This window comes from Juglans microcarpa x Juglans regia, chromosome 8D (genome assembly GCF_004785595.1).
Source record: "Juglans microcarpa x Juglans regia isolate MS1-56 chromosome 8D, Jm3101_v1.0, whole genome shotgun sequence".
Taxonomy (NCBI): domain Eukaryota; kingdom Viridiplantae; phylum Streptophyta; class Magnoliopsida; order Fagales; family Juglandaceae; genus Juglans; species Juglans microcarpa x Juglans regia.
The window spans coordinates 12,107,221-12,122,476 of record NC_054608.1 but is presented as its reverse complement, the minus strand read 5'-3'; the positions used below and the strand labels follow the sequence as shown (position 1 = coordinate 12,122,476).

Genomic DNA, 15,256 nt, shown 5'->3' with positions numbered 1-15,256 from the left:
ACATGGAGTACACTCCTCGTGTACTCCATTCATACACGCTACGACCCATCACCGTTATGGCATACTTGCCATATGGTGCATCTTTCCACCACATAGAGTACACTCCACGTGTACTCTCTTCATACATAACACGCCACACAGAGTACACTCGTTATGTCACATCACCATGATGGCATACCCGCCACATGGTGCGTCACTCCACCACATGGAGTACACTTCATGTGTACTCCATTCATACACCACGCCATACAGAGTACACTTTACGTGTACTCTTCCCAATCCACAATAAGCCAGGAGAGTATATTTCACATACTCTCCTTATCTCACTTTATGCCACACACAGAGTACACTCAGTGTGTACTCTTCCCATTCCACCTGCCACGTCATCCATACAGCACATGCCCCACAACTACACTACACAGCACAACCCGCCCTAATTACGACACAAACTCCTCAACCGCATTACACAGCACAGTCCACAACACTTCACAAATACGCCCAACACTTCACAGCGCACTACACAAGATGCCCAAAACTTCACATACACGGCACATCACATCACCACACTACACAAATATGCCCAACACTTCACAGCGCACTACACAACATATCTCCATACTACACCGTCATTCCCCTAATACTAACAGCACAGTCCACAACCTAGTCCACTAATCAATATCTAACATAATTAAAAGGGATAGAGAGTTATACCATTGACGGGATAACCTGTGCGTTGCCCGTTGACTGTCACAGTCGATGACGTCGGAAAGGACATACGGGGCGGCTAACCCACGTACGTTGACTGTTTGGGCGTTTGGATAGCTAAGTGTGGTCTTGGAAGGGCTCGTGAAGGCCCTGTGTTGGTGGCTATGAAGGGCGGTACACAACGTACCTAACCGTGTACAGCGGCAGTCAGTCAAATGCAGTGACTGTCCATCACGTGCAGTGATTACCCACCACGTAATGTGGTGGTTTGGACCTAGAGCTTGGCTAAAGGAAATGCGGTGGATCTCGTGGTGGCATCGAGGTGGCACCACGGTGGCTCACGGCGGCGGATCTGACCGCACAATGGAAGAGAAGCTGTGGGAGAGTGAGAGAGAGTGTGCGTGCATGGGTGACAGATCTGGGCCTTGGGTGGTTGGGTTGACTTGGTGTTGGCCTAAGGAGGCTGATGACGGTGGTTACCCACCGTGGGTGGCGGTGCATGGCGGTGGAGGAGTGCAAAGCCGTGCGTGAGTGAGGAGGAGTGTCCGTGCATGGAGGAGAGGCTATGGGCCTCGGGTCCAAGGAAAGAGGAAGGGGGAGGTAAGGGGTGGCTCACGGTGGTGCCTGATGGCCGTGGGAGTCGCGCACGGCGTCGATAGCTTGAAGCCGTGCGAAACACATAAATGGGTTTCGTGCGTGCGTGCGACGATGGGGGAAGGGGGGCTTCCCAAGGCTTGGGTTCCATGGGAGGGGTTCACCGGTGAGATGGAGCCTGTTGGTGGCGGTGGTGGCACCGGTAGGTGGCGCACGGCGGTGGAATGGGCATCATGCCCATTCGGGCATTACACTTCTGAAAGGGAGAAAGGGAGAGCGTGAGGGAGAGAGGTTGCCACGGGGAGGCTCACCGGAGGGAGAGGAGTGCGACGGTGCCGGTGGTGAGAGCTGGTGGCACACGGCAGCGTCGGGCTGTGCGATGGAAGCTACGGCGTGGAGATGGACTGTGTACAGCGTACGCTTGAGGGGCGAGGGAGGAGAGAGAGAGAGCTGGGGAAAAGTGAGGTAAAGAGAGATGGGTCTGAGTATTTAATCCAATCCCTTCGTCTTGGGGGTCCTCAAAACGATCTAACGTTGAGATATTAAAACACTGATTTGAAAATGCGTAAACGTTAACTTAATTAAAAGCACTTAGAGGAATTAAGGTAAATATTATTTTAAACTAACTTTAGTTTATAAAATAATATTTCTTCATCATTAATAAAATGATGAAGTCTTATTTAATATATTTAAAAGGATGAACCATTTAATTAATTAAAGCTTTCAACATAATTTAAATCCCTTAATATTTCAAATAACAGGAATCATTTTAATAATTAATATTAAAATGATCTCAGACAATTATAATATTTTGGAGCTCTTCAAAATATTATAATTATTTCATTTAAAAACAAGTTTAACTTAACGATACTGGAAATACCTCATATAAATATTTTCAATACATTTTAAACACTGGACGTACTTTAGAAGTCACCTAATATCTCGAGAGACACGTCGTCATGGTTCGGCACACATGACGATGCTCGCAGTCGCCAGAAAGAATGGCAGGCTGTTGCATAATTCCGTCATCGGAATTTGCTTACGTAAAAAAGGAGGAACCTTACGTAAGAAAGAGAGAAGCTACGTAAGAAGAAAGGAGCGGGGGTTACAATTCTGCTGGCGGATAGAATCTGTCGCGAAGACGTCTCTTGACGGATTGCTGACATGTCGCGATAACTCTTCTCTGCAATAACTAATTTATGTTCAGGTTCTATTCTAGTTAACTTCTTGATAGTTTGAATTTTTTCTACTTGATATCTTCTTTTTGAATCTTCTATCCAGATCACTTGATATCTCCTATCTTTTCGAACATTCAATCTTGATCAAAAGTCTTTTGAACTTTTATCTATTTAACCACTTATCTTAGAATTTAAATATTCATAAATAAAGATAAAGACAAACTTTATCTATTTATCTATTTATCTTTGAATTTAAATATTCATAGATAAATATAAAGACAAATTACATTCATCTAATAATTCAAATAGGTCCTCGTAATTTAATCCTAGCCAACAAACTTTTACATCAACAATACACAAGTCCAAAAATATTTAGAAATCGGGCTTGGTTGGGTGCGGGTGTTACAGAAAATATGGTTGAGGAAAGGTTGAAGAAAATGTTGTCCTTGTCGAGATATAGAGAGGGTGAAATTGAGGAGAATGAATCATTATGTTTTTTTTTTTTTTTTTTTTTTTTTTTTTTTTTTATGTAGAGAAATTTGGAGATTCATAGCAATTTTCATATGTAGAAGTCTCTTTAATTTTTTGGAGTAGTTGAGTGTAACGCCCCGGTCCTGGATGGGTCGGGGAGTTACCCCTCAATACTTAAAATCATATCTCACTGTACAGATATAAACTCAAATTCCTCAATTACTCATAGACCTCATTTCTTTAAACTATCTACTCCAATAAATAACTAAGAATACGATGAAGTCTCAAAAATAAATGCCAACTTCCCAAAGTACTAAGTCAACAGAGCAAAATGAAACTATTCAATAAAAATTCTCCAATAACATGTACTCTTTTTGTATTTAATAGACTATGCTCACAAAGTCTTATTCATGCTTCCTATTCTTGAACCTTCCGTGGAAGTATCCAAAATATCTGAAAAATGTTGTGGAGATAAGGGATGAGATATCAACATCTAAGTAAGAGGACATATACTAGCATGCAAACATGAGCATTTACAAAGCATTGACAGAGTACAATATGCAGAACAAAATACTTTTCAAAGTTATCATGCAGAACAAAACATGTTTTCAAACGTAACAAAGTAATGGTTTTAAGACATATAAAATCCAAAGCACTTTGGCATAACATAACCTGAGGATCATCATCATATCAAAACAGAGCACCTCACAGAGCAGAGACCATGTTTCACCCCCGTGGTAAGATTGTGCTATCCCCGGTGGCCGAATCGGGCAGAGACAGAGGTGAAATATTTCCCTTATTATTGTCGGAGCCCCGAGTGTGCACACAGGAAAGACCATAATAAAACCACTTTGTTTCTAAAGTCAGTGTATTCAGAGACAGAGAAGTTGATACCAACCCAAATAAAGTAGAGTAGAGCATAACAAAGCAGAGCAGGGACAGAGTCAGATACAAAATCAGTATACTATGCCAAAGGTTTTCAGATGCCATATCAAAACAAAACAGAGTACGAAAACATATTCAGATCATTCTCACAAACTGAAAACAAAAGTCGGAGCAGCTTTCTAAATCAATGCACAATCTTTCAGATTTTCAATATCACTATTTTTCAGATTTCAGATACAACAAGACAAAATATAGCTCATATCTACACAATGCATACCAGAAACATTTTCTCCTTTTCATACAAATTTCAAATGCAAATAAGCGACCGATGTTGGTTTTTCCTAAGTTTTCATTTCGTCACAAAACATGCAATGTTTTCAGAAACTCAATCTCAATCTAAACAATTCGTGTAAAGTCTAGCATAAGAACTCTACTTATCTGAACTTCTTAACTTTTTAGAATTTTTCTACTGCAGTACTAAACGAAAATCAATCGTCACCTATAAAATAGTCACGTACACCTATAAATATCCAAAATTAACATAATTTTTCAATACTTACAACTAAAACGCTAAGTAATCTATTTTTCTAAAAATCTAAATTCCGCAAAACCCTAAAATATCATAAATGTAATCTCTGGCTAAAGTATTAAATTCTAACAATTTACTATTGAAAAATCAAACTATCAAATTTAATACTAAATAACATAATTATACCAAAATTCATTTTTAAGTTATACAATAATAATTATTTAATAAACTAGATCATAATAAAATTACAATATGATTGCTTACTTATGAAAGAAAACCTTACTTAAAATCAATTTAACTTATCAAAATAATTTCTGTAAATATAAGTAACTTAGATTTACCAACACATATTAAAAGTTTAAAAAACAATAATATAACTTGTAGCTCAAAGTAATAATGTAATTTTATTCATTTAGTAAACCAACTATTCAATAGCTTCGGTAATACTTTTATCACTTGAAAATATGATCAAAGGGCATAATGGTAATAATATCTTCTACTAGGTTAACCGTTAACATATGCTTGTAAACAGTTGTATTAAGGCAAACACATGAAAACTGATGAAATGAGGAGCGGCGGCAGAGGCTACCGAGAAGAAACCGAGGCACGGCGCGACTGGGCTGAGCTGGAACAACCGTGGTGGCGTGGCTGCAGTTGGCTGAGGGCGGTGCGGCGAAGCTGCCGACGCTGAGCGATTGAGTACGAGAGAGAAAGAGAGAGAGAGATGAGCGAGAGAGAGGGTGGAGAGGAGAAGAGAGTAAGTCGAGAGAGGGACTCACCGTGAGGGGTAGCTACGGGCTGGGGTGGCTTGGGGGCGTTCGGCGGCACCCTTTCCATGCAGGTGGCGACAGCTTGGAGCGGCTGGCGATGTGCGGTGGTTCGGTGGTAAAAATCTCTGTTTTGAGTAAGAAAAACAGAGGTGGTGGTGCTGCCGACGCTTAGGCTGGGCAGTGGCTTTCGATGGTCGTCTGTGGTAGGAGCAGCGACGATGGCTGGCTTGGCTTCGGGGTGGTGGCGTTTGGTGGAGGTTGGTGCGGCAGCTGGGTGAGCAGCGGCTGGCAGTGACTATCACACGGTGAAGTGTATTGAGCGTGGGTGAACTGCTGCGCCTAGAGAGAAGGAGACGAGCGAAAGAAAGAGAGAGAGCACTGTGATTCGGTGATGCAGTGGCTTTGTCGTTGGGTTGGCGAATGAGGGAGGAGCATGCGGTTGGTTGCTGGACAGGGAGAATGGAAGTCGGCAAGCGTGTAACGGAGGGATCATCTCCATACATATGCGTGAGCAGACTAGCGTTTTCGAGGTTGACGTTTTGGAAGTTATAGTATCAGTGAGAGAAAAAATGGGGAGATGATGGGGAAGAGAGATCTAGACGTGGGAGTGGGGAAAATAACGGAAAGGAGCCGAAAACTGAAAGTAAGAAGAACTTACGTACCTAAACGACGCGGTTTGGCACCTCTGTTGGTATGGGTATTACATTGAGTCTTACCTGCTTTCACCTTTTTTATATCAGTCAATCTCTTTTTACTTTATCTTTCTTGTCTTTTTGCCTTCGTAGTTCATTTTATATCCAATACCTAATGCATAAAAAAACACGGTAATTGTCCATTATTGGATGTTTTTTTGTTGGATGGTGATGCAGCCTTTATCATCACCGATCTGTTTCAGCACTACCATTCTTGATCAAGAAAAACACTCGTCTCTCTCTCTCTCTCTCTCTAATCAAGCTCCCAAAAGAATGAACCTGCTTCTGCTCCTGATCGTGATGACGATCTTCTTCCTCCTCTTGAAACTCCTGCACTCAGTTTTATGGTTGCCGTGGAGAATCCAAGACCATTTCCGCAGGCAAGGCATACGAGGTCCTCCTTACCGTCCTGTTGTTGGAAACACACTGGAGATTCGGCGGATGTATGCCGAAGCTCAGTTGAAGGCCATGTCTTGGGACGACCACGACATCCTTCACCGGCTAACTCCATACCATTCCGAGTGGTCGGCTGTGTATGGGAGGACGTTTCTGTATTGGTTCGGGTCTAAGCCCAGGCTGGCTATCACCGATCCTGACATGATAAAGGAGGTCCTCATGAACACCAGTGGATCCTTTGAGAAGATTGATTTTGCCCCTCGGATTAAGATGTTCTTTGGACAAGGAATACTTTTATTGAAGGGTGAGAGATGGAGCCTTCACAGAAGAATCGCAAACCAAGCTTTTAAGATGGAGAAAGTTAAGGTAATTTTTCAATACCAATACTACTCTTCGTATTTGTTTTCATTTCATCTTTTTTTTTTCAACTGAAACCGTAGAAAGTTAAGGTAATTTATGCTTTGTAGATTCATTTAATGTTAGAGTTCCAACAAAAACTGTAGAAGCATTTGGTTACAAAAGTTATCTCACATCATCTCATTTTATCTCATCTCATCATTATAATTTTTTTAAATTCTCATACAAAATATAATAAACAATTTAACTATTTCAAATCTCAAAACAATAATAATTTTAAAAAATAATATTCTAATAATATTTTATTCAACTCATCTAAAACTATCTCATTTTACTATCCAAACGAGCCGTCATTCAATCTAATCCTAGTTATAACAAGAAAGAAGATATGCAGCTACAAATAGATTCTATAAGAGTTAATCCATAAATTGCGTAATTTCATTGCATCATATATACTTTATCATAAAAGTAGTTTTCTAAGTACAACTCAAATTTTGTTAGTTTAATTTTGTACGCAATGATGCCACAATGGTAATATTGCAGGCTTGGGTGCCAGAGATTGTGGCTAGTACTAGACAGATGCTCCAAAAGTGGGAAGAGGAGAGAGGAGGAAGAGACGAATTCGAGATGGAAGTGCATAAAGAATTTCATAACCTTTCAGCGGACATAATATCTAGAACTGCATTTGGAAGTAGCTTTGAGGAGGGGAAGAGGATCTTCATGTTACAAGAGAAGCAACTACGTATTGTCTCCCCAGCTTTCAGAACTGTCTACCTTCCTGGTTTCAGGTGATTAAGTATATATTTATTATTCTCATCATGGGCTTACCTCACTATTCTGAGCTTTCCAAAAAAGTCGGCACAAGACATAATTAGAACCGGACTACTTGTACCCAAGTCCTCTAGCTTTTATTTGCCTTGCTATTATTCCCTATTCAATGAGAATGGTGGTCTCTTAATGTGAAAAAATTCATGAGGCTAACTCATCTCATGAAACCGATTATTCAAGAGAGTATTGTTTATTCCTTATAAATATGTCCAAAACTTTATCTACAAGTAATATGAGATTATTCATCAACACCATGTACTTCCGGAGGACTATACTTTTATGAAAGTCCAGTAATTTTGACAAATGAGTTGTGTTCTATATTATATGGACTATTTGCCTTCAATGAACAAAGAACAATAAGGTTCTTTATCCTGAATCTTGTTATTTCCGATCACACGAATTGATACGACATATTTTAAGTGGCCTAAGAAGTTTACAATTTAAGTATAAAACTACTTAAAATCTAATATATGAGTTGACTGTAGGACTTGTAAGGATGATGAAAGTCATGATGAAAAACATCAATACTTGTGAATGAATGATATACGTACATTTGTAGGTTTTTGCCCACTAAGAATAATAGAGAGGGGTGGAGGCTTGAGAAGGAATCACGAGAATCCATTCAGACGCTAATAGAGAACAATAAAAGAAAAGGGGGAGAAAGTTCAGAAAATTTACTTGGTCTCTTGCTATCTTCTCACAAGAATCACGATGGTACAGAAGAGAAATTAGAGGCGACAGAAATCATAGATGAATGTAAGAATTTCTACTTTGCAGGAAAGGAAACAAGTGCTAATCTTTTGACTTGGGCAATCGTCCTTCTAGCATCACATCAAGAATGGCAAAGTAACGCACGGGAAGAAGTCTTCAAGGTTTTTGGAGATAATCTACATCCCACAACTGAGAATTTAAACGACCTTAAGATAGTGAGTTAAATATTCCTCACTTAATTTCCTGCCCATTGTTGTAGCATCGACAAGCTTTCATTTCATTATTAAGCATTTTAAAGTTGATGAACATATCGATAACACTATTTTGCATCTTCAATTAGAATTTATTCATTTTACATTATTATGCATAAAGGATATATATATATATATAATTTATATATATAAATTAGATAATAGTTTTGTTAGCGTCGTATTTCGTACGCCTTCGGGTCAAGTTCCAGCAACCCAGGTCTTCAGAACTGATTTTGTAAAAGTAGAGAAGAATGCAACTAAAAAAGGGTGGCCTTGAAACCGAGGAGTCTCCGATGCCAAAATCAGTAAAATCTCTTGAAAGTTTGTAAATAAGTAAGAGAGTCTAGGGATCAGAGAGTCTCTCATACCTGTGAGTTGTTATTTATACCTGGAGTCTAGGATGGGGACAAATCGTGTCTGCCCCTATGGAGTTCGTGTTCATCGTACTATTCCTTTTGTCAGAGTCCTTTAATGCAGTATGGCTCTGCAACAGCATCATTAATGAGGGGTGTAGCTCGGGTAGTAGGGTCATTAATGCGGCGTTGTTCCCTGATTTGTCAAGTTTTTAGGGGATCGTTGATGTTCCCATGTTAGAGGATCAAGGGTTTCCCATCTTGCCCGTTCTTCCCTGTATAAGTCCCCATGATCGGAGTATGGCTGGGATATGTCACGCTCATCCGTCCCATCAGCCACCTGTTTACTTTTACTTCTAGGCGCCTTGCTTCATGGGTGAGCTTGGACCATGAGGCCAGGGGACTTGTGACGTAGGGAAATTTCCTTACAAGTTTATATATATATATATGTATGTATATAAACTATTATCTAATTTAACTTCAGCTGCCTGCAGATAAATTATTTCTAGCTCTTGCATTGGATAGAACTTAGTTTTTGCTTACTACCAATTACATGCAAGCAGAGACATTGTAATTCGATCATGGGACACAATAAATTCGTCTAAAAGATTTTCTACAATTAGAATATAGAATGACACAATGTGTCAACCATATAGTACTATTTAATTATACGGAGTTCTAGATACCGCACTACAACATTAACTATATATATATATTGGGATTCACATACTGTGTTGATTTCTATGTAAACCAAAGAAAATATTTGAACGGATAATTACAAAGCAGCTTAGTACACAACAATTTTCCTAGATCCTTATTTATTCATGATTATGCATTAACCACCCATGCACCAAAATATGACTAAGCTGCTGCAAACAAGGACCGAGAACTAGTAGTTGTAAGCTAGACATTATACACTATTACTTGTTTCATGATTATGCATATTTTCATCACTCAAATAATTTAGCATTAAATGGATGGCAAACTAAGCTCAACCATGAAATAGTGTGAATCTTGTTGTTTTCTCAACAGGTGAGTATGATATTGAATGAAGCACTTCGCCTCTACCCTGTGGCTGCAATCTTGTTTCGGCAAACAACCAAACAAGTTAAGCTAGGGAAACTCGACATTCCAACACGAACACAACTCTGTTTGCACGTGACAGCTGTCCATCATGATACTGAAATATGGGGAAAAGATGCACATAAATTCAATCCATTGAATTTTTCAGAGTGTCGAAAGCATTTAGCCTCGTATTTTCCATTTGGGTTAGGACCCAGAATCTGTGCAGGTCAGAATCTAGCCCTGGTTGAGACAAAGGTGGCATTGGCTATGATTGTCCGACAATATTCTTTTACCATGTCACCAACCTATGTTCATGCGCCGATGATGTTGATGGTCCTGCAACCTCAACATGGTGCACAAGTCCTGTTTAGGAGGATTAGTGCCTGAAACTTGCTGCCTCAACATGGAGTAGCACAACTCTCATTTTGGAGGATTATTGCCTAAAGGTTGCAGCCTCCTTGACCGCATGCTACAACGTATGTTCATGACTCAATTTGGAAATGATTGTGTGTACGTGTTTGTTTTTTATTTGCTCAAATACCGTTTGTTGCTTTATGAGGTTGGATGTTATGTGTTGAAAATAAATGGATATATTGAAACAGTTGTGAAAATTTTTGGAGATAGCACTTTTAAAAATCTTATAAAAGTGGTGGGACTTATTGAGAGTACTATGCAAAATTTATCATGAGATTTTATGGAGGGTGTATGAAATGTTTTTATTAAAAATAACTTAATAGTCACCATGTGGTTGTGGCCACCACAAGGCGGCCTTGATCCTATTGCCAACAATGGGGGTGGCTCCGTGATGGATGTAGATCATCTTTCAATAAAACTTTTTATGTTATAATTTTTGTGCAAAATAACATGAGTCAATACAAATTTTTAAGAAAGCTAGTAAAAACAATCTTTGCAGACTTTCACAACCTAATAGAATTTAAGTTGGAAAATGCTATCTATACTTACAATTGTACTTACATAATAACCTTACGTGCTGATGAGTTAGTTATTGGAAATGACAAGAATTTTAAAATTCTAAATTTGAAATTGAAAATAAAAAAGAAAATACTGATAAAATGGAGATGCCACTCTGTACCTATAATAATGTGTAAAATTATGCATACGTGTTGCACTACTCATTTGAGTTCTTTGAAATTTCACTTAATGAAACGTCTATGCATTAAAACCAAGCCTCATGGTGTTGCTGAGTCCTGAATCATGCTAGGATTAACTGGTTCCATCATGTAGACCAAAGCAGATGATGTCATTGGCTTTTATGAGCAAAATTATACATGGTTGCAATATATTTTTCACCTCCCTCATCCAAGCAACTCCTCCCTTCTTGACATACCTCTACAGAAATTAATCCCTACTCTCTCTCTCTCTCTCTCTCTCTCTGAGTTCGGCCTGAATCTTCATCTCCCTCTTTTAGTGATTTTCCTAGTCTTCCTTTTGAAGTTTGCAAGGAGTTTGAGGCCCCGACTATTGTCTAATCATCGCTGACTCAACAAATATCCGGCACCGACGCCAAAGTTCAATCAAAGCTAATCATCACCATTAACCACAACATTCTCCTCCGCGTTGCTTCTTTTTACTTAAGTGGTCGGTTTTGAACTGGAAGAGCTTCTAGACTGGTTCAGATCGAATCCGAGCTTGGCAATATTTGACCCAAATCTAAATCAAGAAAGTCCTTCTAAAGTTCTAAATATGATTGGGTCTTCAAAAGAAAAGTATTAGGTCTACATACAAATCTTACATAAAAAAAGTATGCAATATGAGAACTTCCTAATGTAAATGCTAGGGATAAAATGTGCATGCTAGGCCCAACCAACTGGATGACCATCATCAAGATGAAGAGGAAAGATAAGGGAAAGGCAAGAAAAGACAAGGACTGTAGCAAGGAAAGTAAAGCCAGGCACGTAAAGGGGAAAGGTGGAAGGGACATAGAGCTAACATCTCACCAACTACTCCCTAAAGGCCTTAATAAAATGGGTTTTCCTACCAAAGACAAGGGGACTTAAGGATGACCTTTCATGGTCTTCTTTGAAGGCTTCTTCTACCTCCACCCAAGAGACTCTAGAGACATTATCTTCTCTAGGCACAAGGGTCATTGACCTCCATTATACTATGAGCTACGAGAGACAGTAATCACCCGTTATAGTGGATTTGCCCTCCAAACAATCAATGGACGTAAGTTTTGTACCGAACCACGTAGATTTGTGTCTCTCACTTATTTACATTTCATTTATTATTTAGTTCCATGGATGTATTCAAGCACACCATATCGATGCACGAGCCATTATCATGGGCCGAGGATGGCTCCTCCTTCCTTTACGATCTGTACAAAAACAGGGATCAACAATTGGCATCTTTTATGGGATCAACTTCTTTACAAAGAAAATGGAGGAAGGATGATTCCCCGATGCACGAGATCGTCTCCAAAGAATAAGCAGATAAGTCCCTCCACTTTTTGTCTACTATTCTTATGAGGCTAGCTTTGTCAAAAAAAAAAAAAAAAAAATATATATATATATATATTAAAAGAGCAGTGCCCCATGAGTGCTTGCCATGCACCATGTGCTTGAAGGGTGTACAACTCTGTGCACCCAGGGGTCTCGTTAGCACCCATGGGAGCCCGCCATCTCCTCTGCACGACATAGACGAAGTTTGACTGCCGCAATCGAATATCCAGACAAACCCGGCGAGACACGGGAACCTAGCTTGCTCGTGGTGAAACAGAGTAGCTGTTGGTGGCATCTAGCCTATCGATCAACCATTTATCTTGCCATCTGTGCTGTCATGCTAGAAATGCCTACAAGCTCGACATGCATCTACGTTTTATGGCGGACACACCACGAGTGTTGAAAACTAGCGGGTAAATCTCCTACACATTAAACGCTCACAAGCGACAGTATGGGGACAGGATAGCTATGGGCTCACCATGAGAAGCGAAAGAAACTAGCGACGACAATTTCTATCGCCAGTGGGTTGCACAGAAGTGGAAAATGGTGGGCAAGAGGTAGGCTTGCCCACGGCAGCTTGACACCCCCGTGGAGGGCAAAAGTCCCGCCACGAACATTGCCCATGGTGGACTTGTGGTGTAGGGCAACAAGCTAGCCACCAAGAGGACAAGGTAGGCAAGCTCCGTTGCTCGCTCACCATAGCTCACAGAGCAACGGTCTCACCATGAATGCACAATTGCCTTGTTTTCTACCTGGATGAAGTAAGTCCAGGTCCTGCAATGACCACCCCCATAGCACAATAGGATTAGAGGGCGGCCACCCTGCATGGAGGAGATACTGCGACAGCAGAGCCCCCCATCGGTCGCTCACTGCAAACGGCAAACTATGCTCAACCATAAAATAGTGTGAATGTCTTGTTGTTTTCCCAACAAGTGGGTATGATACTGAATGAAGCACTTCACCTCTACCCTGTGGCTTCATTCGTGTTCCGACAAACAACCAAACGAGTTAAGCTAGGGAAACTTGACATTCCAACAAGAACACAACTCTGTTTGCTCATGACAACTGTCCATCATGATATTGAGATATAGGGAAAGGATGCACATAAATTCAATCCATTGAATTTTTTAGAGTCTCGATAGCATTCAGCCCCATATTTTCCATTTGGGTTAGGACCCAGAATTTGTGCAAGTCAGAATCTAGCCCTAGTTGAGACAAAGGTGGCACTTGCTATGATCGTCCGACAATATTCTTTTACCATGTCACCAACTTATGTTCATGCACTGATGATGTTGATGACCCTGCAACCTCAATATGGTGCACAACTCCTGTTTAGGAGGATTATTGCCTAAAACTTGTAGCCTCAACCTGGAGTAGCACAACTCCCGTTTTGGAGGATAATTGCCTAAAGGTTGTAGCCTCTTTGCCCGCATGACTCAATTTGGAAATGTTTGTGTATACATATTTCATTTTTATTTCCTCAAACGCCATTTGTTGCTTTATGAGGTTGGATGTTATGTGTTGAAAATAAATGAATATTTGTAAATAGTTGCGTGAAAATATTTGGAGATAACGTTTTTAAAGTCCAATAAAAGTGGTGGGAGTTCTTGAGAATTAGTAAGATTTTTTTGTGTTCTTATGGATAGTGTATAAAATATTTTTTTTATTAAAAATAACTTAACACTCACCTCGTGGTGGTTGCCATCACGAGGCGGTCTTGATTCGACTACCAACCATGGAGGTGGCTCTGAACCACCTCATGATGGCCGTAGATCATGTTTCAATAAAAATTTTTTGTTTAATAATTTTTGTGAAAAAAAACACAAGTCAATACAAACTTTCAAGAAAGCCAATAAAAAAAAATCTTTGCTCACTTTCACAACCTAATACAACTTAAGTTGAAAAATGCTATCTATATTTATAATTTTACTTATATAACCTTATGTATTGATGTGTCAGCTATTGACAATGGTGAGAATTTTAAAATTCTAAATTTGGAATTTAAATTAAAATAGAAAGTACTGATATAATGGAAATGCCACTCAATACATATAATATTGTGCTTAAAATTATGCGCATGTGTATCTACTCATTTGAGTTCTTATCACTACAATAGATTTTGGCTTTTGTGACGGACGAAACGGTCACAAAAATAAGCAAACAGTCACAAATACTTTTTTGTGACGAACCGTCACCTAAAAGGTATCACATAATGTTTTTTGTGAAGGTTTACTGCTCAATCGTCACAAAATGTTCTTTTTGTGATGGTTGGAAGTCTTCCATGAGATATAATGTTCGAACATGATTTTTTCTGTGACAGTTAAAATCCGTCAAAGAAAGTAACATTCGCACGTAAAAACCGACATTCAAACGTTAACCCAACCGATTGACATTCAAACGTGAAAAATTAGACATTCATTGTTTTTGCTTCTCACGATTAATATTTACATTCGAAAGTAACAATGTTCGAACGTTTTTTCAAAGATGTTTGGATGTAGCATTCAGATGTTAATGGAGAAGCATTCAAACGCACAATTTTTAACATTCGGATGTTGGGTTGTCTTTGGCACGTATCTATTCTAATTATTCGACAGCTGGCCACTAAATTCTGAATCAACTTATAAGCACTCTTGACAGAGAACTTTCCATTTGCTTCCTTATCCCAAATCCACCTATCCAAACTCTGAGTTGGTAACAATTGAATCTTAAGGATCTCCTAAACTGTACTTGGATTAAAGAGAGCTCTAACCAACTGTGCATTCCATGTTTTAGTAGTAGCATCTATTAAATTGTACACTATATGTTCTTCATCAACAAATGCCCCATTTCTACTATCCACAGGACCAGGTAACCAAGGATCCTTCCAAATCTTCACTTTCACCATTTCCCACTCGCCACCTACACCCTTCCAAAAGCCATCTCCTTGCTTCAAAAATGCCCTTCCAAGCATAGGTAGGATTAAGGCCTAACGAAGCTTGGAAAAAGTACAGTTAGGGTAATATTTGGCCTTAC

At 39.5% G+C, this 15,256-nt stretch overlaps 1 protein-coding gene across 1 annotated transcript; it reads left to right on the top strand.

Moving 5' to 3' along the window:
- The first annotated feature begins 5,958 nt into the window (after positions 1-5,958).
- LOC121242824 (cytochrome P450 734A1-like) lies at positions 5,959-10,301 on the top strand. Its single transcript, XM_041140779.1, has 4 exons — positions 5,959-6,586; positions 7,121-7,365; positions 7,965-8,331; positions 9,753-10,301. The coding sequence occupies exons 1-4, from the start codon at positions 5,975-5,977 to the stop codon at positions 10,170-10,172; spliced, it is 1,644 nt and encodes a 547-aa protein (XP_040996713.1). The 5' UTR covers positions 5,959-5,974; the 3' UTR covers positions 10,173-10,301.
- Positions 10,302-15,256: the final 4,955 nt, after the last annotated feature.

Coding starts and splice junctions, on each gene's coding strand:
- LOC121242824 (XM_041140779.1), top strand. CDS start 5,975: ATGTTTTTTTGTTGGATGGTGATGCAGCCTTTATCATCACCGATCTGT. Junction 6,587..7,120: donor TTAAGATGGAGAAAGTTAAG/GTAATTTTTCAA, acceptor GTAATATTGCAG/GCTTGGGTGCCAGAGATTGT. Junction 8,332..9,752: donor ATTTAAACGACCTTAAGATA/GTGAGTTAAATA, acceptor TTTTCTCAACAG/GTGAGTATGATATTGAATGA.